General features: G+C 42.6%; 2 protein-coding genes across 2 annotated transcripts; both read right to left on the bottom strand.

The window, feature by feature from the left end:
- Window positions 1–92: 92 nt before the first annotated feature.
- On the bottom strand, window positions 93–8,116 carry CRYGA (crystallin gamma A). The gene is given in 4 exon segments (XM_061453557.1): window positions 93–570; window positions 1,093–1,307; window positions 4,984–6,883; window positions 7,933–8,116. Coding segments are annotated over 2 exon segments (378 nt in total). The 3' UTR covers window positions 93–570; window positions 1,093–1,307; window positions 4,984–6,689.
- Window positions 8,117–13,914: 5,798 nt separating this feature from the next.
- On the bottom strand, window positions 13,915–24,459 carry CUNH2orf80 (chromosome unknown C2orf80 homolog). The gene is made up of 8 exons (XM_061455316.1): window positions 24,106–24,459; window positions 23,185–23,266; window positions 22,602–22,684; window positions 22,367–22,454; window positions 21,873–21,944; window positions 15,948–16,035; window positions 15,275–15,390; window positions 13,915–14,571 (listed from the first exon to the last, which is right to left on the bottom strand). Exons 1-8 carry the CDS (start codon window positions 24,144–24,146, stop codon window positions 14,482–14,484), a joined length of 660 nt encoding a protein of 219 aa, XP_061311300.1. The 5' UTR covers window positions 24,147–24,459; the 3' UTR covers window positions 13,915–14,481.
- Window positions 24,460–24,801: the final 342 nt, after the last annotated feature.

The following is a 24,801-nucleotide window of genomic DNA, read 5'->3' as shown; positions in this document are numbered from 1 at the left end:
CTACCTGGATCTTTCCAAGGCTTTTGATAGTTTCCCACAGCCTCCTCCTAGAGAAACTAACACTTTATGGCCTTGATGAGTGGTCTCTGCGCCCAGAAAATTGTGGTAAATAGCTCCTTAGTCTCTTCCCAGAAGCCTCCCAAGTCAACTTCCCTTCAGTTCATCTTGTTCTCACCCTCATCATCTTTGACTTCTTTCCCTCTATAGCTTGAAAGGACACAAGTGCTTGCACTAGCTTTCAGCACTTCGATCCAGAACTTGGCTTAACTAAGTGAAACCCAGAACTGCATGTCAGTGAAAACAATAGCTGCATTATCTTATGCAGATGGAATGTATTTGGAAACTTGCTGTGATGGTTTATGAAGCTTCTACTGGACAAGCAAACTGAGTTGTACATAAAGGTTACAACATGGGTGAACTTAATTTTGCATGAATATTGGAAGGATTCATTCCAGCATGAAGGCTATTCCTGGGCCAAATCTCAGACCCTTAGCCTTATGTGAGAGTACTGAAATATTTCACATCTTGGCAACCTTTTCCCTCTTAGTAAAACTTTTCCAAGGAATGAGTCTAGAAGAAAAAACACAGATTTATTCTGTGCTGAATTCTTCAGAAAAATCTATCATGAGGCAAACATGCATTCATTTGCATCTCAAATACATGGTGGTGTTTCTACAATGGGATGTGTCAAGTTGCCTCTGCAGTAGTATAGTCACTATCTTTGCCTACCTTGAAAGAAAAACGTTGACTGGGGTATGGAGATGCTTAGTTCTCAACTCTGTACTAAACTTCTTTGTTTAGATCATGTATAGCCAAAGTGGTTTTATATATATAAGATAATAGATATACTCCTCATCTGCTCCCTAGCAAGCACTAATCAGCCATCATTTGATTGGGAATCCTAACTGATTTATTTACCTCTTTGGGAATCTAAACCCCATTAGGTGAACTTTGTAAGTGTCCTTTCTATTGCCCTCCTTCTAACACAGAGGTGTCTGGGGAAGTTGTTACTTGTGCCAGAGTTGTCAAAATGGCGTGTAGTGCTCTGATTCCAATATAGGCAGTAGCATACATGGAGATGGCATGGAGAACTCCTGTAATGATACAAGACTTAATGGAGTCATTGAAGCCCATCCCATCGTCTCAGAAGTACAGGTGGCCTATGTAGCTGGGACATGCATGCATCATCCAGCAGCCATTTTCCATTGCGGTAGAGTTGCAATGGTTGAGGTGGGCACGCAGGTGTGGCTGGACTGTGGGGCTTCACAGGAGCAGCCCTGAAAGTCTCTGTCATCAAAGAAAGTGATCTGCAATAAAACAAAAGTAGCCCTGTCACACTGGAAAGTATTTGAAAGCTGGCTTTGTTTGCATAGATTGTACAAAACAATCCAAAGACCTGAAAGATCCATAGGGACACTTGTACCAGGCCCAAAGACTAGCAAAGCCTTTATGTTCATTTTCTATAGGATGAACAGACAGTCAGTGGTGTTTTCATTTGTCTATTACTACAAATGACAGGTGGATATCCCTTTGGGACTCTGGGAAGTGGGGGGCATCTCTCATCATGATGATTTCATGCTGGAAATAGCCTGTCAGCAGTTTTATGACAAGTTTTTTTAGCATTTGGAGAAAGTGAAACCCAAATTGCTCTTTGACTGAAAGCTTCATGGATGACTTCTGTGTATCACACAGCCATTCAAATTTTGCCCATCTCCTGCACCCTGTCCTGGGCTCCTAGGAATCTTCTGTAATGTAGAACGCAGAAAAGGGAAGAAATAATTTTCCTACAGCTGGATTACACTGAAGCTTTCACCTCTCTTAATGATACAGCAACAAAACAAGACTGTTATGCATAACCCAAGTTAATCATTAAGCACTCTGGGTCATGTTGGGCAGCTGTATCTTAACAGCAGTAAAACTGAGTAAGAAAAACTTAAATTCAGTGGCATTGTTTGGTGATATTTGTTACATTTTGGGGGATAGAGTACTTAAAACTTATTTTCCTGTACATCTTAGTCTAAGATTATATAAATTTTAGGTCTCTTTCAGCATCTGACAAACTCAAAGGGAAACTAGAAAGACAGAAAAATAAAGCCAAAAGATTTCTTATGCGTAAATGTTTTGGCATTTGAAAGTTTCCAAGGACAATATAGGCTTTCTTTAGGAAACTTATCAAAGACCTAGATAATAAAACCACCACTTGAGGTTTCCCCACAGGTAATTTGTTGGTAGATCACCAAGCTATGTTTGCAAACATACTTGCCTATAAGGAGCTATGCAGGTGCTAGGTTGGTTGTCAGTGCTCTAATCATTCAGCCTTTCTTACTTTTGCAGTTTTTATTATGATTTAATTGTGAGCTCTCAGCATGCAGGAGTTGCAGCAGTCCTTTGTACACAGTGCTACATCCACAGGAATTGGATGAAAGGTAATTTTTTGATCAGCAAAGAGAATGGATGTTTTTTCCCTTCCCTTTCTCCATTATCATTCTCTAAACAAAAGTCAATAGCAGTAGTCTGGGGGGTACACACTTTATTGGTACTGTCAGTAAGCAGAGAATCAGACTAAAGGGGAGGTCAAGTAATATTTCTTTTAGTTATTTTACTGATGGAAGACGTGCAAGTGATAGTGCTGGAAGTGCTTCAGCAGAATTGTTTCATGTCACTGTTTTTACTCTCCTCTGTTTTACTTGAGAGATGTACCGATATCTTAGTCACTGAGGTGAAATGCAACAGCACATTAATTTCTTCAGCTGAAGAAACTTTAATTGCAGTTGAACGTAAATAAAGAAAAAGCTGTTTAGGAAGAATGCTCTAAGTTTTCAGTCTGATCTGATTAATCCCAAAGATGCTCAGGGCTGTTCATTCTGGGCCTTTGCTTGGTGAGGTGTAGTACAATTCTCATTCAATTCAAAACATTGTAGTTGTCTTTAGAAGCCTGGGCAATAGGTAGCCTCAAAGTCAGAGCTGGTTTGAATTTATTTGAAGGGCAGGCTGAAGCTGATGTACTTTGGGGCTATGCAGGTATTCTGCTGATGGCCATCTTTGGGTTCTAGCAGGAACTTTTTTCTTAGTTTGTCTCATTTGAGTAATGGGAGGTAACCCAAAAAAAAGTGCGTTTTCATATTTCCTGCTCATACTGCATGGAGCAACAGTAGATCTTTTTGTCTCACTGGCTTCTTGTTCAAACAAAAAGCAACATGGTTGTACTTTCTTGCTTAAGTCTTTCATTATGAGTCTTGTATGGTGATTTCATGAAGCTACAAAACTTTAGGGGTGAATCTTTAGCTGGTCTGGTTTTGTACTCTAGTTGTGCTCCTGATGGGTGTTGTAAATGGTATCACTCCTGCCAGCCTCTCTCTTGGAGGTGCTTCCTCAGGCAGGAAATTGTAGCCTTTAACACTGGAAGCAGAATGAAGGAAGAACGTGAATTAAAGTCTGGCAGTTGCTTTTGAATACCTCCATGCTTTGTTTGGAGCAAAAATAACTTCTTCCTGATGGTTAACGCTAAGCAAATTGAATTAACTTACAGGAACAACTATGTGCAGGCCTGTGCTTGCATTTCTCACAGGTCTTTGACAGGCTCAGAAGTGTTAGACTCTTTTGGTTCTTTCTGTGGTCATGCCTGCTTTGTGGAGCCAGTTTTCCTTTTGGGTCCTGAATGGTCCTTCATAGTTAATACAGTGGGCACAGGGCTTGGTTATGAAGCCTGGAGTTTGAGAGATGAGAGTAGGGGCAGTGATACATGAATTCCTTCTTATAGCTACAAATGTAGAGCAGCCATCATGAGTCAGATCAGTGGTTCAGCTAATCAAGTAACTTGGCAGCAGCTGTGACCATGAGTAGCCATCATGGGAAGGGTAGATATGAAGCAAATACATATGATACTTTCTTCAGACTTCAAGACTGCAGTAATTTTAGCTCAAGAGGTTTCCTGGTCATGAGGCTGCTTCTGGTTAATAATCCTCAGTGGATTTGTCTTACAAGTACTCATCCAGCTTCTCCATGAATCCTGTAGACTTTCCCCTTCCAGGAACCTATGACACAGATGGGCTGGGCACTGCAGGAAGGGCTTCAGTTTGATTTTTAAACTCTAGAGCCAAAATATCTTGTTAGCCAAATGGTATCCGTGATCTGAGGAGTCAGGTTATTCATGCCTGTTTCAACTGCTCTCATCTACGATGCTGCTAGAACAGCTGCTTTTACATGGAGATTGCCTGATTCTGCACCCCGGAAAAACTCAAGCATAGGGATACTCTGTAAATAGCAGCGAGTGTTTATGTAGAGAAACCTACCCTGCATGCCAGCAACTGGAGTGCCTGCTACCAACCATAAAACAATCCACAGGAACCTGGAAGACATGTCAGCAGAAACTTGGATGCTCTCTGTGGATTTCCAGTGTTCCTCTCCTCTGACACCCTTGTGCTTACTGTATGTTTGAGGTTCTCTGAGCATTTGCAAGCAAAAGCAACTAAAACCTTCTGGTGCTCCTTGAAAACTAGGGATTCCAAACATTCCTGTCTCGGGTGGAAAAAATTGGAGAGGTTTGGCCATCCCCAAACTCTCGGATGCAGCAGATACAAGAATCCAGACATCCTAAATATTGCTCTGATCACTGTAGTATATTTCTGTTCATTCTTGCCTTTGACCAAAGGAATGCCAGCATGTAACCTACACATCAGTACTATACATCACATATTTCTCAATTGCACTAATTGAACTAGCTACTTTGTTGAAGTACATATGCATATGTTAATTGCTGTTTGGGGGCTGGTCTGTTTTTTCTTACTGAAGGCAAATGAAATATTTTGGTTCCCTGTTCTAAGCAGGCAAGTGGATACTGCACTTGAAGTGCTGTATTATTTTGCAAACTTTGGTTAGCACGCTAACCTAAGCATGCTAACACACATATTACTTACACGATGCAGTTCCTATAGATGCAAATATTAAGCATTTGTGAAAAAGAGGAAACATGCTTTTGTACACTTCTGCCTTGAGAGCTAAATTGTTCATGCTCCATTTCTCTCTGGCTGAAGCATGGTGTTCTTATGCACACCAGACATTTGCAGCAGTTCAACAACCTACTTTGTGCAGTAAAGCACAGGTGGGAGGGCACAAAGTGTCCCATGTACAAAAAAAAAAAGATAAGAAGGGCAAAGAAGGGTTCTATTTTCCTCTCCAGTGTTGTCAGGGAAAGGCTGGAGAGGATCACTAGCAGGCTATTATTGATGGGTCACGTGAGCATGAAATAATGGCTAAATGAGGTCTCTGACATTAGCAAGTAGAGATGTTGAATTTTAAGAAGTCTACCTCACTGCGATAGAAGTTGCTGAGTTTTATTCTAGGACTCCATTATCAGGATGTTTATTAGGCAAAACCAAATCACAGCCTAACATTTAAAGCTCAGATGGAAGGACTTAAAATTAAACATGCACTAGATAAGGCTGCAGAGTGTTCTAGTATTTCTATGCTCTCTCTACTGCTTTCTCTTTCCAAAAGTCTCCAGCACCTTGCTGAAGAGCAGTAGTATATTTGCCTAACTATGCCTGGGAAAAAAATTCTAGACTCCACTACCTAAATGAGATCTATGTTAAGATGTAAGATCCTTTAACTGTTTTGTATTTTATTATGGCTCTCATTCATTATTGCACAGAGTGCCTGCTGGCATAGGATTCAGTGATGATTAGTAGGCATATACATAATTATTTCAATGATAATTAATGCTGCAATAGGATTTTTTGAGCACAAGAAGATGTTGTCCTGTTTCTAATCCACACTGGTGTGCTTATTTAGTTCCTTTTGCATGCAGAATAGCCTGGCAATTGAGGGATTTAGCTCGATCTCTAACTGCTGCAGCAGATCAGTGCAGCTCTGAAGTTAGCAGGGGCAGGGCAACTGACACCAGCTGAACATTTAGTTCATGAAGTAGAGATTCACTGAAACGTGCTATATAAAGGTGGTGTGATTTTTAAGGATCTGGAAAAAGTATTTCTGGAGGAATCAACTGGGATAAGACTGGAAAGTTTTGCTGGAACAGTGGTAGCATGGAGCAGCTTGTTTCCATGAAGAATTTGATGCCAAATGCAGCATTCACCTTGTTCTGAGTTTGTCTGCATCTTTCTGTCCTTTTCCTCCTCAGTCAGTACTTCGCTGGATATAACTATTAATGGGACTTATTTTCCTATTCCACAGTACATGATAATTTAAATGTTAAAGGTCCAACTGCATACTGTTAACCTGGTAAGTGCAGAACTGTAATCTATTCCTAGATCAAAACCTGTAAAACTGGAGAAAACTTTGATGAAAGAATCAGACCTCCTCCTACACTTACCAGGGCTAGAAATATGCAGCTGGACCTTTAACAATTATTTAAATTATCATGTAACTTTGCAACAGCTGGATAAATGTGAATATTTTTTTAAAGTATATCCCATCTCCCCCTAAAGTGTGAGAGAAATTGGATTTCCCTCTGGACTGCACAGTTTTAATTTGTTTGTAGTACTGAAGGAAGATTCATTTGAACAAGGATTTTGAAATGCATTCACTATTTGTTTATTGTGTGAGCAAAAACTCAGTGCAAGTCAGCCAGCCTCTGCAAAGAGACAATTTTGGTGTTTACTACACCCTGGTCAAGCAATCTTCTGTATTCCCTGGGCTTCAGTAAACACTATTGGCTCCTGAGGGTGGGTATTTCATACAAGATCCAAGAACCACCTAAAATATTGAGAGCAGATCTTAGGGAGATGGATGTAGCCTGGGACTGATAGGCAATCATTAGTGAGCTCCAACTTTTGGCCTTGCAGCTTCTCTCTTTCAAAGAGCTGAATCCTGTAGGAAACAGATTTCTGCAGTGCCAAGCACAGTAAAAATATAGGAAAGACAGAAATTTAACTGATTCTGACATTACTGAACAAGACATACATAAAGAGCTGCTAGGAGCATTTCTGAGAAACTGTGTTCTGGAGATGGGATTGTGAAGAGGTTCAGTCTTTTGAAGCTCTCACCCATATGGAGGAGCTCAGGTGTGCCAGCAAATGGGTATGATCACGTGTGGTAGGAAGTAAATGGAGGATGCTTTATGATTTATAGATTTTGTAAGGACTCTATTTTGTGGTAATAGGAGCAAATGTATTCAGGTGACTTTGAGATGATCTGTGGTGCTTACTCATAACCAGTCATGAATATTGTGGCCTTTTCAGAATTACGCTATTAAAAAACATTAAACATGTTATTCCATATGCTCCGATTATACACTGGTGCACAGGCAATTACCATGTGGCAAACTGCTAAGCAGTGTGAAGCATGGGAGTGTTCCTGCTGCTATAGCTTACACAGTCTGGTATACCTTACTAACCAGAGAAGTATTTCAGCAAGTATTAGTTCTTTGCCTGACTTTAACCAACACAATTTTTGTGTCAGGAAAGCTGTATTGATTGCAAACCTGATTTAACATGTTCTTGTGTCACTGAATCATAACATAGTATGGTCATGAGCAAGTTGCATACATCAACCTATAGCAGAACTTTATCAGCTGGCCCTGCTAGACCTTCCCTGCATAGTGTCAAAAACTTTTCTACCTAGAAATAGTCACTCAGCATTCTTTTAGCATCTCCAAGTTACGAACAGGCCCTGGAAATAGCACTGATATTAAACAGATTATTTCCTTCATTTCCAGTGAAACTTTGCATTGCCTTGCCGAACTTTGCCTGTTTCTCAAGTAACTTGAAGAGACTGTATACCTATATTCTTAAAGGATAAACTATACCAAACTTCTTAAACTGTGATACACTGTGAAGTAGAAATTATTTGTAGGATTACATGGCAAGACCTGATGGAGTCATAGATAATGAACAACTTCTCAAAGTTAGTACAGTCTTTCCTTTTTACAGTACTGGTGTTCTCAGTAATTGGGGTTCTCAGAAATTGTTCAGCTGCCTTTTTCTACTTGGATGGAATCGTATTTTTTCACATATGACCACGAATCAAGGTGATCACTGCCACATTCATAGCAGTGACCCTAGAAGCTCTTGTCTTCATAAAAAAAAATGATCTCCAATATAAACATTTGCAAAGATTCATAATCCATCCAAGTGTCTATGTCAGAACAGGGTACTGGCATACTGGGGCTTCTACTTACCTTTCCCATTTTTGGCAGTTTGCTGAGGTGAAAGCTGAGAGCTATGAGCAAACACTGTAGTTGCTTTTATATACCATAGTCCTAATGCTGCACCTGTAAAAAGTAATACAAAAAGGCACGTTGTAAGCTGTGCGGAGATCTATGTTTTGTCTTTGTCGTGGTTTAAACCCTAGCCAGACAGCTTGTTCAGCCACTCCCAGTGAGTGGTGCCGGGCTGAGAGCAATCGAGGACCACCCCCCCCACCCACCCCCCAGGGCTCTCCCCTACCCCGCTCCCGGAGGAACGGGGAGGAGGATCAAAAGGGTGCAACTCCCATGGGTTGGGACAAGAACAGTCCAGCAACCAATGTACAACACAAATCACCACCGCTACCACCAACGACAACAATGATAAGAGAAAATAACAAGGGAAGAGAATACAATACCACCGGCCAAGAAACGAGTCCTACCCGGAAGCCCCTGTCCTTCTGGGTAACTCCCAGTTACCCCCCACCCTGGGCATGACGTGCTGTGGTATGGAATACCTCTTTGGCTAGCCCGGGTCAGGCGCCCCGTCTCTGCTTCCTCACGGCTTCCCCTCCTCCCTGGCAGAGCATAAGCTTCGCAAAGTCCTTGGTCAGGGTAAACATCACTTAGCAACAACTGAAAACATCGGTATCACCAGCACTGTTCCCAGGCTGGAAGTCAAAACACAGCACTGCCCCAGCTACTATGAAGGAGAAACATGACTGCTACTGCTGAAACCAGGACAGTCTTTATTGTAGTTATGGCATTATTTGCATTTACCATGTAAGATTCTTATTTTTCTGGGGTTTGGGCTGCATTTGCTGGTGCTATGTGCAGGTGAAATACTGTGCAGCTGTGGAGTGCACTATATTTTCATCTGGTATCAGCAGTTTCATGTGGTGCACCTGACCCAGTGGTGGATATATGTATAAGCACAGTTCTTTACACAACCTCCTTTGCCTGAAAGCTCTCAAACTCAGCGGACCTGAGCAATTTCTCACATAGGTCTCTTCCTCTCCCACTGTGTTGATTACCTCTTACCTAATTTTGCCCTATAGTAATCTTTCCTTTTTTGAGAGCAGATGAACTTTGCTTTGGTTTCAACTCTTTGTCACCAGCTTTATCCTGGAAACAGGAAAAGTCTCCCTGTCATGTGGTATTGTTAGCTTTTCCTTACTAATCCCCTCTATTATGTACAGATTTTAGCACAGACATGATAGGAGGAAACAGTGACTAAAAGTTTCAGTCTCTTCCTGGTGTGTGGTTAACTATTGCATTCCTGAAGGCTAGCAGTCAAGTGGTTCTTTATTAGATGTTTATCAGCGTATCCAAATTACTGGCTAACATTGTAAATCAGTTTGGGTCAGTTGGTTTATTTCTCTCTCTTTGAAAGTCTGTTTTAAAAAGTCAAAGGGAGCAAGCAGAACTTAATTTACTCTCTATCTGAAGCAACGAAGGATTGGTTTTTAGTGCTAAAGTAGAGTGCTTTAATACTAAAGCCCAGCTAGCAGGTTATGGAAAACTGTGTTCCTCTGTTTTGGAACTTCTTGTCTGTTATTTTTCCCTTGTTTGGTGCAGAACTGGAACAAACTGTGACTTGTTCTATTCTAATTATCATTTTCTCACACCTAAATCTTAGGCTCTTAAAAACAAAGCGCTTCATGGAATTTGCAAAGCTGGTTATACAAAGGTCTTATATCGCCAGTAGGTGAGGCTTCAGATCAAAAGAAATTACAGCACTCCAAAACAGAGATTTATAATCTTCTGTATTTGGGGAAACTCTTTCAAGCATGTAAAGACCTTGTCAATATGATTCATCAGTTAACTTGGCATGCAGCTGAACACCTTTGCAGATCTAATTTATTTCAGAGTTCTCTATTTGCAACTACATAGACTCCACTCAGTGGAACAAATGAGTGTTTGTGACATAAGAAGGGAGAGCAGAGCAAGGTTTGGGAGACTTAGTGAAGCACAGCTTTGCTTACAAGATTTCTGGCCAAAGAAAAGGGCTTTCAGTACTGTAGCAGGGAAGTAAAGACAAGAGTGTCTTCTGGGGAAATGGATAGGGAGAATATGAAACCTCTGCTTTCCTGTCCTTCCATCACAAGCCACTTCACTAATGCTGTTTCCAACTGTATCCTTATTAGATGACAGAGGCTAATGTGCGCTCACCATTTCCAAACAGATACTCTCCTTTCCTCTTTATATTCAGACCCTTTCTTCCAGGCTTTCTTGGTTACCTCAGACCACTTGTGTTCATCCCGATGGATTTGTTTGTCATGATGTTTGCTTGACTGTTGTACTAGATTTATTGTTGCTGTCACTGCAAGTACACTCTTCAGGGCTTTATTTTTGTTTGCTGGAGGGGTTGCTGACCTGGACTTGATGGAACTGGCAACAAGCAGTGTGAGCATGCAAGAAATACCTAACACCAAAAATTAGTGCCAAGTTGTCACAGTGCTCTAGTGTCACATCCGCCTCTATTTCAAAGTGTAAACCCTTGTGTATAGAATCATCTAGGTTGGAAAAGACCCTTATGACTGAGTCCAGCCATATGGTAAACTGATGGTGGATCTTTGGGATGTTGAATGGTCTAGAGAAATGGTTATATGCTGCATAGATTGCACACGAGTTCTTTGAACAACAGATGTTAATGCAAGTCCCCACAAAAGGCCATGAAGTCTAGCCCTGGATGTCTTTGGCGACAACATCACATACTTGCTTCACATAAATGGACTATGTGTTTGTCTCTGGCAGTGCAAATACCTGTGTGCAAGAACCTGGCAGATCACTTCCATAACAGCACCCAACCTGGTGACAGTCTGCAAGATTTGGCAGTTGGTGTTCTCTCTGACTCAGCCTTGCTGCAGACAAATTCCTTTTTGGAGCCAGCCTGGGCTAGTTCCTGCTCTGAGCACCTGAAGCCATTCTAAGATGTAGAAAATGCAGCAGAGATGCTTGATTGTAAATCAGAACACCCCTCATGGAGCCACCATCCTTTACATTGTTTTAGAAAGATTGAGTAAAAGTGAATTTCTCATTTTGTTGACTCTGGTATTTGCTCTTGCTGCTGGCTGCCTCTTGAAGATATATGGTCCTATGAACTTAATAGATTAAGTCTTCAGACAATTACATTCCATCCTGACAAAATTGATTATTTTCCTAACAGTTTGGTTATACTTTTCTCCTACAGATAAACTGATCTCTTGCACACAAAGGGTGTTTTGCCATTCCAAGATGGATGCTAAATGTTTCCACCCAACATTTGCCTAGGAAAAAACTCTTCACCAAAATGAGTGAGAATTTCAGGAATAGCTAGAGAATCAGTAGTGACATGTCTAAAGTCAGGATTACTGTAGCAGAAATAGGGGTTGCTTGTATCACAGAGCTCTAGTAACTCTAGCTAAGGTCTAGAAACTGAATCATAAGCTTGTGTTGGGAAGTTCAAAAAGTCAGCACCTCTGGTCCTTCAGGCAGTATGCCTGTGCCTCAGCTACTGTGTTGTTCACAGTCGAGAGCATTAGCTGAAACTCTCTGATTTCAGTGTCATAAACTGGGCTGTGAATTGCAGCACCAAGTTGCCACCATGAGTTCTGCTACTGGAGTCAGTCTCTGGGGTACAATGGGCAGCTCTTAAATTGCCAGAAGGAAAGTGGATGATACCCCGTTCAGTTCCCCACTTGCTGCACAAGACCTCAGTACCATGATTTTAGGCGTTTGGAAAGAACAGACCCAAAATGGTTTCTTATCTTTCCTACTCTGGATAGTATTACAGTGCAGTGGTAGGCACAAACTGTATGCATGTGACAGATGATAAGTGTGCACATATAATCAGAGGTCTCTTCTGGGTCCTGTAGAACAAATTCATGACTTGGCATCTCATCTGAGCTCTGAACTATGTACACTGCTTTTTTGCATAGCCAAGAAGAGAGTCTGAAGCGTCCTGGCTAATTGGGCTGGTCACAGCAAAGCCTTTCCTCAGGAAAAGAGGAAACTTCAGCCAAGGTGACAGAAGGCTATCAATCTCACTGTGCACACATCTGCAAGCACCTTTCAGGTTCCTGATTTTGGCTGTCTGAAAACGTGAACAGCAAACCACCTGATCTGCTGGGCTTGACACAAGCCAGCCAGCAGGAGAGGGAGTGGCAAAAGGGGCAGGTATATGCACCCTGAAAATGAAACACTGTTTTTGTGCTTATTAGCACAGCAACATTTCAGTTGCTTACTTGTCTTAACTCTACCAGCCTTATCTAAAATCCCGGAAGTATTAGCCAATGAAAAGTGAAGACCATGGCAGCACTGTAATAACAAAAGCAGCATTGGAGTAACGTGGCTAATCACCTATTTGTTAGAGTCTTACTGTTTATTGCCGGTCAGTGAACAAAAAGCAGTCATGAGATGTTAATCTCTCTAGCTGTTTAATCTTAACCACCCCCTCACCATTGTTCTCCTCATGTGCTTAGCAGCAATAACACCTCTTCCCCTCTTGTAATGACCTCATTTCAAAGTAAAGTTTCTCTCTGCTTTGGCTTAAAGAGGTCACACTGATGCTGTTTGAGTCGAAATTAAATTTGGTCAGGTCCTGGCACTGCTCTACTGAATTTGTTTGCAAGAAGAGAAGACTGTTTAGAAGTGATGGGTGGTCTAAGCTCTAGGAATGATCCTGTGCTGACTGTGACACAGGGCCTGGAAGGAGAGGTAGGAGCTGCTAAATGGGATTGGATAGTGTGTTGCAGTAATCCTGCTCCTGCAGAGTGAACTAGCCAGGGCAAAACAGGTGATGCTTAACAAATCCATGGCTGAAAAGTTCCTGTGTGAGAGTGATGTTGCTGTTGATCTTAAGACCCCTCTAGCCTTCTCATCTGACACCCTTAAGACCTTCAACTTTGGCTCACATGGCTTGAAAGGCAAGTGGGGGATGCACTATATGGCCAAGAAGACCCATCAATATCAGCACAAAGACTCACCAGTTAATCTGTAATTTTTTGGAATGTACCAATATGTGGATTTCAGTTGGTTTGGAATGTACCAATAATAGGTCTTTCCCTATGGAGAGCTCAAAATTGGAAGGCCAAGTGTTTGCAGCAACTACATTTTATTTTAGACTGATTTTAAACAGGAAATATGTGATATGTTAAAATAAATAGCTGTGAATATGGTAAACTGAAAACAAGCTTTGAGTCCATGATGACTTCTAAAAGACCCTTTGAGTCACTAAGTATAACCATTCTTTCTTGTGTAGTGCTGTCTTTTGGCATCTCCATATATCAGCTCAGTGACTGACTAAGAATCAGCAGGCAGAAGAAGAAAAATAGTATTGCTTCACAAGTGTTTATTGTCTTTTTTTCCTTAAGCAGATATTTTGCATTAGAGTACAGGACCATCTCCAGGGCATGGGTTAATGCAGCTGTACAATGAGACCATACTTTGGATTAATATCTATTTCATGGCTAGATGTAGCTGGGAATCTTTATTTCTATCATTTTCATACGTAAAGATATCTAATGGAGTTAAACACGCTTCTCAGCAGTGAACACTTCTACGACTCCACTGAGTCCTGAAACTTGTATGGAACTAAGTATAAAGAATCCTATAGAAACACCCCAAGCTGTGTGCCTAGGCTTCCAGGCAGAGGAGGAGAGGGATGTGGAAGCAGAACTGCATGCACCCAACTCGTAACCCAAGGTAGAATAAGTACAAGGATGAGGGTTGTGACAGTCCATTTAGGAAACAGAGAGTGTTCTCGGGCAACACAGCACGAGCATAGCGAGACCAGCAAGCAGGGAATGGAAGACAGGCTTCAGTGCTACACTGGCACTACGGAGAGAGGCTTTTTCTTTAGCTGAGGCCTCTAAGGAAATAAGAAAGCAGGGTGATTAGAGGACAGCTGAAGAAAATGGGATCATCCTGAGAGGCACAACTCTTGTGTCACATGCAGGGAAGCTCATTCCTGCCCCACTCTGGATCATACGTGGGAGCTGCACAGCACTGTGGACAACGGGAAGTGTGTACTCCCTGTCTCTGAAGTGCTGGATCCTCTCTTTGGCTCCATAAAAATAGCATGGTGTGTTGAGAAGCAGTAGGGGTGTATTGGGAAAATGTAAGCTCCCAACACACTGTCAGGGAAGCAGAAAAGAGGTGGCTAAGGGAAGAAGAGTGAATATCAGTCTTGGATATAAGTTATAAGAGGCGGGAAGGAAGGAATGACTGCTAAGATTTAAATACAAAACAAAACAAAAAAAAAACAACAAAATATGAGTTGCAAATGTATTACCAAAGCTAAGGCAGCAAACATCCATTAGCTCACCTACAGCTAAGTGAGGTACATGAAGTCTGGGTCTTTATGTCTTTGTTTCCTTTGCATTCCTTGCTTTTGAATCAGTTCCAGGCTTCTCCAGAGGGATTCCTTGTTTTGCTTCTGTAACTCCCTGCTGGATGCAAATGTTAATAAATGCAAGCACAGCATGCATGGCTGAATCCATCAGGAGAGATGAGGACTGCCTGGCAGATCAGCTTCCCCCCTGCTGTGCAACATGTGATACACATTGAACTCAGGGTTGTGGGGGAGCCCCTTTACTTGGTAAAATCCAGCCCTGCTGCTGGAATGTTAGCATTCTAGCTCAGGGGAAGCTACATCAAATAGGCTTTAGCAGATCGTGGACAAAGGGAAAGGGAGAGCCCAATTCATGTGCATGTTAGGCTCATCTGATATTATTGGCTTCTTTATGCAATCATTCTTTGTTATTTAAAGAAAATATAGTTTCAACTTTTTGGTTTGGGTTTGTTTTTTTTTTTCTTTTAAACCTAAAAATAATAGTAGTGAATGTGTTTTGCAGGGACATAAGCCAGAAGAGTGGCTTCCATGTCTTTGTTTAATATTACTGGAATTGATTTTCCAGCTCATGAGTGACACCTCCTGACAAGTTGTTATACAGCTGCCTTTAAAGTACAATTTAGGATTGACTGTTATAAATTAGTACTAGTATGAAATGTCTGCACTTCTCAGCATGTTTTAGCATGAGACAAAAAAGGTTTTGTGGGCTCTGGGTGGCCTGAGGTGTGCTCTAGCTGTGACAGTCAGTGCTAGCGTTGCAAAAATAGTTTCACTGGCTTGTGTGAATTCTTCAGACCTGCTTTGCCAACCTGTTGTTTTCCTTTGGTCAGTGAGTCCAGTTGCTTGCTGTTCTTTTTAGCTCTCCTTGAACCAGGGCTGGTCTTTTGATATGCTGCTGCTGTCTTGAACTTGGTGCCTTGTGAGAGAGAAAGAGTCTCGCATCACCTTGGGCTTATACAGTACCATGAGACTGGTTTACAGACCTACTGCATGGGATCAGCTGCAATACGTGGTTGGAGGTAAGGGGTCCCAGCTTCAAATTCTCTAATGCTCCTGAAGTTACTCTCATTTTTGCTGCACTTGGAAATGAAGCAGGGAAGGGAAGGGCGGCTCTTTCACTGGCCAGTAACATAACTGACGTTTGCAAAATTCCTGCTATTAACTGAAGCTTAAGAACAAGTGACTGTCAGACATAAAGGCTGATTCTACTAGAAACATGTAGTCTTACTGTTTACCTCAACTTGAGGAAAATGCTCCCTTTGCAACTGCCATAAGCTTTAGGAGCCTGAGCTAGACACTATTTCTAGGATACAATGAGAAAATGCCTGTACCTTCCCTCCCTGCAAGAGGATAGGCACAAAGGCATCTGTTGCAGTTCAGCAGGCTGTAACTTGGTGGCTCTGCTGGGCCAGGCACTGCTGTCCCACATACCCCTGCCCTGGTCTTTTGGGAGTTGGGGTAAAATGTGCTCACTTTGCTTGCAGGCATACTGTGCAGCTTCAGGGGCAGTCAGCATGGCAAACGGATGCAGGGAGAGCTTGAAAGGCTGAATCGAGTGGTTCTGGAAAGACAACAATTCATGGATTAGTATATCTGCAGAAACTATGTGCCTAGCCAAATGGGCAGTCTCTGTTGGAGTCAGCAGAAAACAGAATAACTGCTTAAGAGGTCCTGGTAGATAAATAAGGACAGCTTTGCTGACAGTTTTTGTCCTGGCTGCTTGATCCACCCAGCTTCTTGAAGTGCCCATCCCCACTGGCCAGACATTTCAGTTATCCGCATAGTAGCTGAGCTGCTGCATTTTATAGCCATGTGTGTGCTGGTGCAGCCTGGGGATTGTGGTCTGGAATAGCATCCTGGCAGCAGCCTGCAGCTCCTCAGCTGTTCATATAGCAGCTCCTGAAATAGCCAGACAACAGAATAGGAAACTGAGAAGTGACAGGCAGTCAGGATAGCAACCATTACATCCATTTCAGGTCAGGATGTGCCTTCTTATGAATCAGAATCCCACTAGGATATGACATATCTAAGTATCTACATATCTTTGTGTAGCTAGTGCTTGATTTTCAAGGAGAGCTAAGCCAAGGCTTCAGAATTGATGGAGATTCTCCACCAATTTACTTTGGTGGGAAACAGGGAACAAAAAAAAAAAGGTAACTAGAGAGCCACAGAAACTGAATTTTGAGATGGGCTGGATTCCAGCTCTTTGAGTCTAGGATTCTTAAAGAGGCACAAGCTGTGCTCCAAAGTTACAGTTAATGAAAACAGTAGATTTAACCTCTTAAACTAATTAAGGCTTTGCAAAATAAATTACCCTCAGTTCCCAAATTCAGCAAAGCATTTCCATTCCTTTCCCAAAGTGGAAATGATCTTATGCCCATGATTAAAACTAAGCAGTGCTGTTGTCTGAAATAGAAACTGGAGATCCTGATAGCAATGGTTTATCTTCCTCTTTAGAAAATTTTGTAACTCTGCTGTTGTCATGGTTTAAGTCCAGCTGGTAGCAAAGTACCACACAGCTGTTCACTCACGCCCTTCCTTTTTCCCTGCTCCAGGCGGGTTAGGGAGGAGAACTGAAAGAATGGAAATACCATGGGTTGAGATAAGAACAGTCCAATAACTAAAGTAAAATATAATACTACTACCGCCTATAATGATAAGGGAAATAACAAGGGGAGAGAATACAATTGCTCATCACCCGCCAACCGATACCTAGCTCAACCTGAGCAGCAATCTGGGCCTTCTGTGTAACTCCCTCCAGTGTATATACTTGGCATGATGTGCTGTGGTATGGAATACCCCTTTGGCTAGCCTGGGTCAGGTGTCCTGTCACTGCTTCCCCCCAGCTTCCTGTACCTTACTGGCAGAGCATGAGGCTGAAAAGTCCTTGATCAGAGTAATAATTTTTTAGCAACAACTAAAACATTGGTGTGTTATCAGCATTGTTCCAAGGCTAAAGCTGAAACACAGTACTGCATCAGCTACTACAAAGGAGAAAAAACCCTGTTACAGCTGAACCCAGGACAGCTATCTTATGAGCAGCAGGGAAGTATCCAGAAGTCCACTAGGGACAGGATCTAGGCAAGTGCACCGTAATATGAGATGAACAGAAAGACTGTTTCTGTTCTTTCTTTGTCTCTGATTGCATAACATCAGAATATAAATCAAAGGTAAACACCCCACTACCTCCTCCCCCCCCAATAAAAGCCAAAACCCCAAGCAACAAAAAACACAAGAACCCCCCCCCCCCAATACCCCCAAATCCAAACCAAAAGAGAAACCAAACAAAACTGAAAAAAAAACAAAACCCAACCATGAAAAAAACCCAAACCAACCCAAACTGACAAACAAACCCCACAAACCACCATGGGAAGCAGCATGAGTAGGTGGAACACCTTCAAGAAAACACCACTCCTCTCCACTGTATGCTGTGCACTCAACATGGAGACTTCAAAAAATATCCTGGGTTGGGAATTCCTAGAGAAAAGGATTCTTGCCCATAAGAAGCATGACAATAAAAATGCACAATGTAATGTCCACAGAAAAAGAGGGAAAGCTGATCCACCCACTTATCTCAGGAGCAGAGTGGAAGATTCCTCCTTCAACCTAACATGTGAAATGCCCCTACATGGCATCTAGTGGCATTTCTAGTTCTTGACATGGGAAAATTCAACTAAGAGGTTACGCCCAAGGCTGTTCTGACGCATGTAACTGTGAGTTGGAGTGTGCTCTAGCCCTTTCTGGACATCGGGTGGCAGTCTGTTTTTAATATTATGGCTAAGCATGACTAAAGTAAACAAAAAATAAACTAAGTGCACGAGAACCACTGTGAATTACATGTGAATCATCTTTTGTACTCTGATTACAATTCCACAGCAACTTTTAATGGTTGCTTGGGAAACATCAATAAAGTCTGTGTTACTGGAAATGAAACCTATATATTCCTGCTACAAATGCTCTTTCATTAAATAGCTGGGCCATATAGAATACTTTCTTTTGATTTGAGTCATGAATTAAAGAGTATAATACCTCCCCTGTGTTTTTGGTGTTTTTTTTTTAAGGGCAATTACACTTACATGACTAAAGCTCTTCTGCTAGAGAAACTTGCTCTGAACACAGGCAAAGCCCTTTTGAAGCAGGCTGTATCTCCTTGGATCTTCATAGCCTCTTGTCCATTCCACATTAGCGGTAATCAGAGCATGCTAGTGGGAATGCTGCTCTGTAAAGCACTATGCCAAAGGCCCAGGAGCTGGGTTACATCTTAGTGTGATTGTGAATAATTGGGCTGCCCTTTTCTTGCCTGGCACACTGTGAGGTAGAGGAGGAGGTTTAGTTCAGCTTTTTGCTCTGTTCAAAGAGAGAAAGCTGGAGCTAGTTTGTTATTACTAATGGGGCAAAAGGAGCAAATGACTTAAAATGTAACATCTTTTAAAGGCACAAGATATTATAGGATCCAATTGCATTAGGCCTTTGTGCAGCAGGAGCTTCCTTCCACTTCATTGCTTGTAGCCCACCAGTCTAGGCAGTAGGCTGGTGGGAAAAGAAACCAAGAGTGTATCATTGCTATGGCCAAAGCTAAGAGTCACTAGTACCACCAAATGTGGACCTAAAGGGCAGAAGATGTCAAAAAGTGTGGGATAGATTCTACAATGTGTGACACTGGCAATGATGAAAGCCTTTTAAGTATGTTTGGGAATGGGATACCACTTGAAGACTAAGGGGCTAAGACTTGGGGCTAAGGTAAGAATTAGTTCCTGGGCAGAGTATAACTGAAAAGCTTTAACTGGTGAAATTTCTGCAGGGATGAGACCTGATTATTAAGGCTGGACAAAGTATCTCCTTTTTGTCTACTGAAGGCCTTTTTTTTTTTTTTTTTGTATCCATCTGGTTGCTCAGTTACACTTTTATAGAATCATAGAATCATAGAATTGTTAGGGTTGGAAAGGACCTTAAGATCATCTAGTTCCAACCCCCTGCTGTGGGCAGGGACACCTTACGCTAAATCATATCACCCAAGGCCTCCTCCAACCTGGCCTTGAACACTGCCAGGGATGGAGCATTCGCAACCTCCCTGGGCAACCTATTCCAGTGCCTCACCACCCTAACAGGAAAGAATTTCCTTCTTATATCCAACCTAAACTTCTCCTGTTTAAGTTTTAACCCATTACCCCTTGTCCTGTCACTACAGTCTCTAATGAAGAGTCCCTCTCCAGCATCCCTATAGCCCCCCTTCAGATACTGGTAGGCTGCTATGAGGTCTCCACGCAGCCTTCTCTTCTCCAGGATGAACAGCTCCAACTTCCTCAGCCTGTCTTCATACGGGAGGTGCTCCAGTCCCCTGATCATCTTCATGGCCCTTCTCTGGACTTGTTCCAACAGTTCCATGTCCTTTTTATGTTGAGGACACCAGAACTGCACACAATACTCCAGGTGAGGTCTCACAAGAGCAGAGTAGAGGGGCAGGATCACCTCCTTCGACTTGCTGGTCACGCTCCTTTTGATGCAGCCCAGGATATGGTTGGCTTTCTGGGCTGCAAGCGCACACTGCCAGCTCATGTTCATTTTCTCATCGACCAACACCCCCAAGTCCTTCTCCACAGGGCTGCTCTGAATCTCTTCTCTGCCCAGCCTGTAGCTGTGCCTGGGATTGCTCCGACCCAGGTGTAGGACCTTGCACTTGCCATGGTTAAACCTCATGAGGTTGGCATCAGCCCACCTCACGAGTGTGTCAAGGTCCCTCTGGATGGCATTCCTTCCCTCCAGGGTATCAACCGAACCACACAGCTTGGTGTCATCAGCAAACTTGCTGAGGGTGCACTCAATCCCACTGTCCATGTCAGCAACAAAGATGTTAAACAAGACCGGTCCCAACACCGATCCCTGAGGGACACCACTCGTTACTTGTCTCCAGCCAGACATTGAGCCATTGACCACAACTCTTTGTGTGCAGCCATCCAGCCAGTTCTTTATCCACCGAGTGATCCATCCATCAAATTGATGTCTCTCCAATTTAGAGACAAGGATGTTGTGTGGGACAGTGTCAAACGCTTTGCACAAGTCCAGGTAGATGACATCAACTGCTCTATGCCTGTCCATCAGTTCTGTAGCCCCATCACAGAAAGCCACCAAATTGGTTAGGCAGGATTTCCCCTTAGTGAAGCCATGCTGGCTGTCACCAAGCACCTTGTTGATTTTCATGTGCCTTAGCATGCCTTCCAGGAGAATCTGCTCCAAGATTTTGCCAGGCACAGAAGTGAGACTGACTGCTCTGTAATTCCCCCGGTCATCCTTCTTGAAAATGGGGGTTATATTTCCCTTTTTCCAGTCATTGGGAACTTCACCTGACTGCCATGATTTCTCAAATATGATGGCCAGCGGCTTCGCAACTTCATTCTCCAGCTCCTTCAGGATCGCGGATGAATCTCATCAGGACCCATGGACTTGTGCACATTCAGATTTTTAAGATGGTCTCGAACCAGTTCCTCTCCTACAGTGGGTGCAAGGTCTTCATTCTCACAGTCCCTACATCTGCCTTCCAAGACTTGGGTGGTTTGGTCAGAGCCTTTGGCAGTGAAGACCGAAGCAAAGAAGTCATTCAGAACCTCAGCCTTCTCCAAATCCTGCGTAGCCAGTTCTCTCGAGAGCTTCCTGAGGGGGCCTACATTCTCCCTAGTCTGTTTTTCATTTGCTATGTACCTGTAGAATCCCTTCCTGTTACCTTTAATACCTCTAGCTAAGTTTAATTCTAACTGAGCCTTAGCTTTCCTAACCTGGTCCCTAGCTTCTCAGATAACATCCCTGTACTCTTCCATGCCACCTGTCCTTGCTTCCACTTATTATAAGCCTCTTTCTTCAATTGGATTTTCCTCAGAAGCTCCTTATCCATCCAAGGAGGTCTCCTGACCCTCCTGCTGCACTTCCTTCTGGTTGGGATGCAACACTCCTGAGCTTGCAGCAGGTGATCCTTGAATATCAACCAACAGTCTTGGGCCCCTCTGCCCTCTAGGGCTGTATCCCATGGAACCTTCCTAAGCAGGTTCCTGAAGAGGCCAGAGTCTGCTCTTTTGAAGTCCAGGGCAGTGAGCTTGCTGCACGCTCTTCTCACTGTCCTGAGGATCTCAAATTCGAGCATCTCATGATCGCTGCATCCAAGGCTGCCCTGGAGCGTCACATTTCCAACGAGCCCTTCCCTGATGGTGAGCACGAGGTCAAGCATGGCACCTCTCCTTGTCGGCTCCTCTATTACTTGCAGAAGGAAGTTGTCTTCTACACAATCAAGGAACCTCCTGGATTGCTTGTGCCGGGCCGTACCGTCCTTCCAACAGATGTCAGGGTGGTTGAAGTCACCCATGAGAACAAGGGCCTGCGAGCATGAGGAAAAACTGATAAATCACTCACCTTTGCAGAGCTTTGACAGTGTGTTGCTGAGGGCCTGTAAATCTCAAAGATCTCTTCAACAGGAATGCTGTTCTGTGAAAGGCAGGTAAGGAGGCTCAGCTCTCAGAAGAAGCATTCTTTAAAGTGAATGTATGAAATCCAGCTTATATCCCTTTCATTTCATCTCCTTCATGTGAGCTCCTAGTATTGTTCCATGCTGCTAGTACAAATCTATTGAGATCTGGTTCTGAAACTTGCTCACTGTTCTGGACTTGGGTGAAAAAAGGTAAGTAGCCTATAAACGCACACAGATCACCTACCAAAACTGCCTATTTTTTCTTTTTTCTAAGACTGAGCAAAAGTTAATGGCTACCTGATAAAAATGAGACAGATTTGTAATATCAGCACTGTCTGTATACTGTGCTTTCAATGAACACAGTCATTCAGAATACAAGGAGTGTTCCTAAACAGATGGCATAGAGCAAAAGGTATTTATATCTTTCTTGCCTGCTTACCATTAATATTCCAGCATACGAAGATAATATCATAGCTTCTCTCTCAATTCGGTTGGGATATGCGTATCGGTTGTGAGCTGCAAAATTCCTGTACGGTGTTTTAAACAAGAAGATTATTAGCCTGGTGTTATACATCCAAAAACTAGTCCTGAGCCTGATTCACTGCTGCTTTTACTCCATTTTCACACTGGTGTAACCCACCGCAACAGCAGGACCTTAGCTTTGCAATACTCACGTTTTCTCTCTTGTCAGTGCAGTTTGAACACCCAAGTCAGATAGCCACAGCAAAGCAATGCTGAGGGCTAAGTTGTAATGGACCTGGAAAGGCAGAATAACCTTATGTGTTTTGTTTTACTGTAATTGCTTAACTAGGGATGACAGAAAGACCAGAGAAATGCAGGGAAATGTGAGCTGAAGGCCAGTATTGTCTCAACTACATTGGGTACCTCAGCAGTTGTAAGACACTTGCTGAAGTTTGAGGGGTTTTAAACATACCAGGAAGGTTTTCTCATCTTAGCTGAAAGACATTTGGTTATACGTAGACAGCTTTAGTTTGTGAAGAATTCCCTTTGGTTAGCTGACTTGAATGTTCCCTGTGGATAAGTTCAGCCTTGCCGAAAAATCAGCAAAAGCTTGAATTATATTGGATACATTACACCTGGATGCTATTCACAGCCAGTCTCTTTTGATACTCATTTCAGTGATAGGCTTTTACTGATGATTGTAGGAACAGATTATTTAGCTGTACCAAACAGCCATCCTTCAGAGTTCTCAGTAGCCATGCAGTTAAAAAGGATAAGAAGAAGTCTGGTGATTACCATGTCATCTAGAAAAGTGGGCTGCCTTTGTCCTCTTGGATCAAATTTATTTTCTTGCAGTCTGATGCCAACATAATCTCCCCTTAAAGCAAGAAAACTCAAAATTACAACTGGTTCTAAGCAATCCACTGCATAAGAAATGCAATAGATTAAACCTAGTGCAAGACTGGGGCTAAATTTGCTATGATTCAGGGCTAGGAATCTGCTGCAGGATTTCTCACAGACACCTCCTAAGTTGGAAAGCTGTTCATTTTCTGCATCACTGCTAATATTAACTTCACTCAACCACACTGCTGTCTTCCACAAAGGCTCCAAAGTACAGGAATAAGTACAAATATTAATTAAGTATTTAAAGTCTGGGGACTCACAGAAGGATTTCACTATGTGGCAAAGAGACTGAAAGAGATGCTTTCCTGGTGCTTGTTCTTCTCATTCAGGGGAGGTCTGATTCTGCAATTTGTCCTTAGACTAAATACTACTGATCCATCCAAGCAGTCCTAGAGAAGATGGGCACAGGACTTGTATGGATTAGATGCGACATTGCTTTCATCCTCTAGGAGTTGTCTGCTGGGTGCGTCTGAATTGAGAGCATGAGATCCTGATGTGTGAACAAGGAGACACCTTACAGCAGCTGCACTGGCTGCATGGCAAGGGAAGAACTCTGCACCTCCCTGGTCACTCCCACTGACACAGAGCAAGTTCTAGGCTGTGACATCTCTACTGTCACATATACAGTCAAGTGTCACACTGCTGACCGCATTTGAGAAAATGAAAACGTCTCAAAGGATGTCTGTTCCTACCTCCCAGCAAGAAAAGACTACGGTTTTAGAGTTGTCATCCAGCTAGGTCATGCAACACTTTGACACAAAACCAAGTCCATCTCAAATGCAATGAAGGCAGTTGTGGGCAGTTGCTACTTACAGGAGTTTTTCAACCTCTTTCTTCAGGTGTTTTCTTTCCATACTCTAGCTCCTGTAGCAGATACTCAACTCAATGGGATCTAGGAGAGAGGAAAGTGTATCCTACCAAAATATCTGTCAGTAAGTGAACAGGAATCATAGATAAAGAGTATGGGACACTTGGAGACCCCCTACAAAAATCCAGTTAAACCCATTTCCCAGGTCGGATTACAATAGAGGATGAGGAAAATCTAGTCAAGAAAGAGAAGACAACACGCAAAATACTGAAACTGAGGGTAAGGAGTTTGGTAATGGGAAATGGGCAGAATAAGCCCATTTAAAATAAACATTGATCTGAGTGTCAACTTGCAGGTTGCTTGCAACATGTCAGGTATATTCATGTCATTGCAACAGTCATGTATATACTCACATATAATGCAATCTATAAATCTGCTGCTGCTTCTGAGCTTCTTAGCACATGGCTTGCTCTTGATGCTGTATGTGTATTAATGAAATCTATATGGTAAAAAGAAGGGATGAACTGGAAAGAGGAAAGAGTGGAAGATATAACAGCTGGCCTGACAGAACACAGCAAAGAGAGAAGCACCTGACCCGTCAATTTATTGTAGTATTAAAGTGCAGGCTTCACTCCTTTGCTCCATTATGCACAAAGTAATAACATATCTAGTAAGATCTCTGTGTTACTGGATATTGTTCC

This window comes from Pezoporus flaviventris, unplaced genomic scaffold (genome assembly GCF_033815535.1).
Source record: "Pezoporus flaviventris isolate CSIRO_AGI_PZ_B2104156 unplaced genomic scaffold, CSIRO_AGI_Pfla_v1 ptg000001l, whole genome shotgun sequence".
NCBI classification, from domain to species: domain Eukaryota; kingdom Metazoa; phylum Chordata; class Aves; order Psittaciformes; family Psittacidae; genus Pezoporus; species Pezoporus flaviventris.
Note: the sequence above shows the minus strand (reverse complement) of the source record. Positions and strands in the feature narration are given on the sequence as shown.